The sequence below is a fragment of the Corylus avellana genome, chromosome ca1 (assembly GCF_901000735.1).
Source record: "Corylus avellana chromosome ca1, CavTom2PMs-1.0".
NCBI classification, from domain to species: Eukaryota; Viridiplantae; Streptophyta; class Magnoliopsida; order Fagales; family Betulaceae; genus Corylus; species Corylus avellana.
The window spans coordinates 28,291,315-28,294,345 of NC_081541.1; the positions used below are offsets into that span (position 1 = coordinate 28,291,315).

General features: G+C 37.8%; 1 protein-coding gene across 1 annotated transcript; it reads right to left on the reverse strand.

Annotated features, from left to right (window-relative positions):
- Positions 1–1,274: 1,274 nt before the first annotated feature.
- On the reverse strand, positions 1,275–3,031 carry LOC132168941 (protein STRICTOSIDINE SYNTHASE-LIKE 11-like; the record flags this gene model as incomplete). The annotated part of the gene is made up of 3 exons (XM_059580042.1): positions 1,275–1,764; positions 2,477–2,749; positions 2,895–3,031. Coding segments are annotated over 3 exons (900 nt in total), but the record flags the coding sequence as incomplete, so codon positions are not given.

The window sequence follows — 3,031 nt, forward strand, 5'->3', positions numbered from 1 at the left end:
TGGCAGTCGGGCTCCTATCAGTACCCGAAATATACACAAGCCCCCAACAAGATCATTGTTGGTGGATCGGAGGGTTGGCACTTCAACTTTAGCTACACTGATTGGGCTCTCAAAAATGGCCCCTTTTACCTAAATGATACTTTAGGTGAGAGTTGCTTACATGTTCCCGTTCCCCCCATTTTTCTAGCCACCATGCATCTATATTCTTTAACGTGTATTAATTTATATATATATGATCATTGTTAATGTTGCATGCATGCAGTTTTCAAGTATGATCCACCAACAGAGAACACCACAATCCCTCACAGCGTATACTTGCTACCAAACCTTCGGAGCTTTGTAACATGCAACTTAACCGGAACGGAGATGTTGGCCGACGTGACGCAAGGAGGCGGGCAAGGCTTCGAGTTTGTGCTCAAAAAGTGGAAGCCTCACTACTTTGCTTGCGGGCAACACGATGGGATTCATTGCAGCCTTGGACAGATGAAGTTCTTTGTCATGCCAATGCTCCGTTGGTATTGAAGTTTATAGAGAGAACAATACACATACGGGAAAGTTTTTATCGTCTCAAATTAATAACGAGAGTTGATCTGTTTCATGTGTGTTTTTTCCCCTTCCCCTTAGAGACAATGTAACAGTTTTTGATTGATTCAGATGATCATTGTGAATAAATGCACCATTGACTTGGTATTAAATGGTGTTCTACTTATATCACTACAAAAAAAGCGGTTGCTAACAACACTTTAAAGGGGGTAATGTGAACAGTAAATGTCCATATTCCGGATTTAGCAACCCCTTATATTTTGACGTTTCTGAAGCGTCGCATTCTGGGTATTGCAAATTGGAAAGCAAAACATCCCAAATAAGGCATCACTATTGGACCATTTTTTTTGTAGTGTATGTGCTATGCTAGTCCATGCATCCTAGCTAGCTGATTCTTATTGTATTACTTACTATACATACTACAAACCATGTGGATCTTTTGTGGTGATACATAAATAAACCCAGGGTAGTTCAATCTATGGACCATTCACATATATGTACATGACATATAATAATCACAAAAGAAATACATTTAAATAGATTATATGTGCTCATTAAATAAATCAGTAAATAAATAACTTTATTCAATTTAAATAAAAACATTTTATAAACTTATTAAAGTTTAATGCACAATTCCTAACAAGAGACGATTCACTTGTGCCTTCAACGAAACTCACTTCCCCTCTCGCCTAAAAGTGCAACTCTTATTTAGTAGTGGTATTTCAAGACTTTTAGATGGTGTCATAAACACCAACGAAATTCACATTCACATGTCGAGAACCGACATAGTATTTCCCAAGATGCTCTTGAACTTCACTGATTCTGGTGTTGTTATATTCCTTGTCAACTGTCACTGTTTCCAAAACAGTGCCAAATGGACTAATCCCTTTCCCGGTGGGTAGAGTGACATTGGTAACCGGATTTATTACTACATTGACAGCCACCCAAAAATCTCCCAATATGGTTCTCCTTATTCTATTTACTCTTCCTGGGAACTCTATGAAAGTTTCCGTTGTATTACATTTAGGACCTTTGATCCAAAGCCTCTTAATTCTGTTACCTATAAGCTCTCCGACAAGAACAAATGTACCATCACCACTAACTGCAACACCGGAAGCTCCGGAAAGCCCCGTCAGCAACACACTAACTTGCTTTGTCAATGGATCGTATTTTAATAAACTTCCTGTTGCATCGCCATTGTTTACTGCCAGAGTGATATCTCTGCATGAGAGAAAGTATACCAGAGCAATGGTTTACATTACATAAAGCTATATATAAACAGAGAACTATATAAATAAATAACTATCCGCATGCACATACGTACACAGTAATTCAATATTATTTTTATCTCATTATAGAAAATATCTATGTAAGGTACCATTAAGTTTTCTGGACAAGTTGTGATTTAACATAATATCAGAGCTAAAAGTCTTAGGATCCAACCTTAATTCCGTCAATTCATCGTCTATTTTAAATTAAATATTTCACTTGTTGTGCATCACCTATTAAAAATAAGTTTGAGCGCAAATGTTAGTGGAAGTATTAAAATAATGATTAGGTGATTACTTTATCTCAATTTAACATGGCATCCAAACCAAAGATATCATGAATTCAAACCAAGTTTAAGCCCACACGTACATGAGTGGGATTGTTAAAATAATAATTTAGTGACGTTCGAATAGTAAACGTAACTACCCAAGATTTCCAAACTCCATATTTAGTGACCCGTGAACAGTAAACCAAAAAGGTGCCATTCATAGGTCACTGAATGGGATTTTTTTTTTTTCCTAGTAGAAAGTGATTAATAATTGTTGTTATCAACTTAAACTTTTGAAATAAGTGGTGATTGTTGAATTAACATTGCGTACGTATCGGAGAAACATTTTTCAATTCTTTTTGACGCGAGAGATAGATATGCATTAATTAGAAGTACCTTAGCTGGTAAACATTACTAAATTCTGTGAAGTAAACATCTCCTGTTAAAGGGTCGTGGCCTACGCCGTAAAGGAAGCGGAAGGGCACCCCGTTCACACCGCTGGCGAGTTTGGTGGCCAGCCCTCCCTTTGGTCCCACCACCATGAGCCCAACATATGCATCCGCTACGTAGAACTGCTGCGTTAAAGGGTTGAAATCCAAACCTAATGGCCTCCCACAGGTGGATCCCAAATCATCATAATTACTTTGGCCATCACATACCGCACTTGACCTGAATCAATCGCATTAATTTCCAACAAAAATACATAGGTTAACGAAATCTTCATCTATATATATATAAATCATTGTCTAAGTTTATATGTAAACATTATTATATATAAAGAGAGAGAAGGTAATGGAAGATGTTCCAAATAAACCTGGTTGGTGCGTCGAAGGCAAACTCTACAAAGCAAGCAGTGGCTCCTTCATATTTGAGAATTCGACCGTCCTGGACACTCACATAGGGTCCTCCACCTAATGAATCAAAGGCAAAGGATGAAGGACCGGCGACACC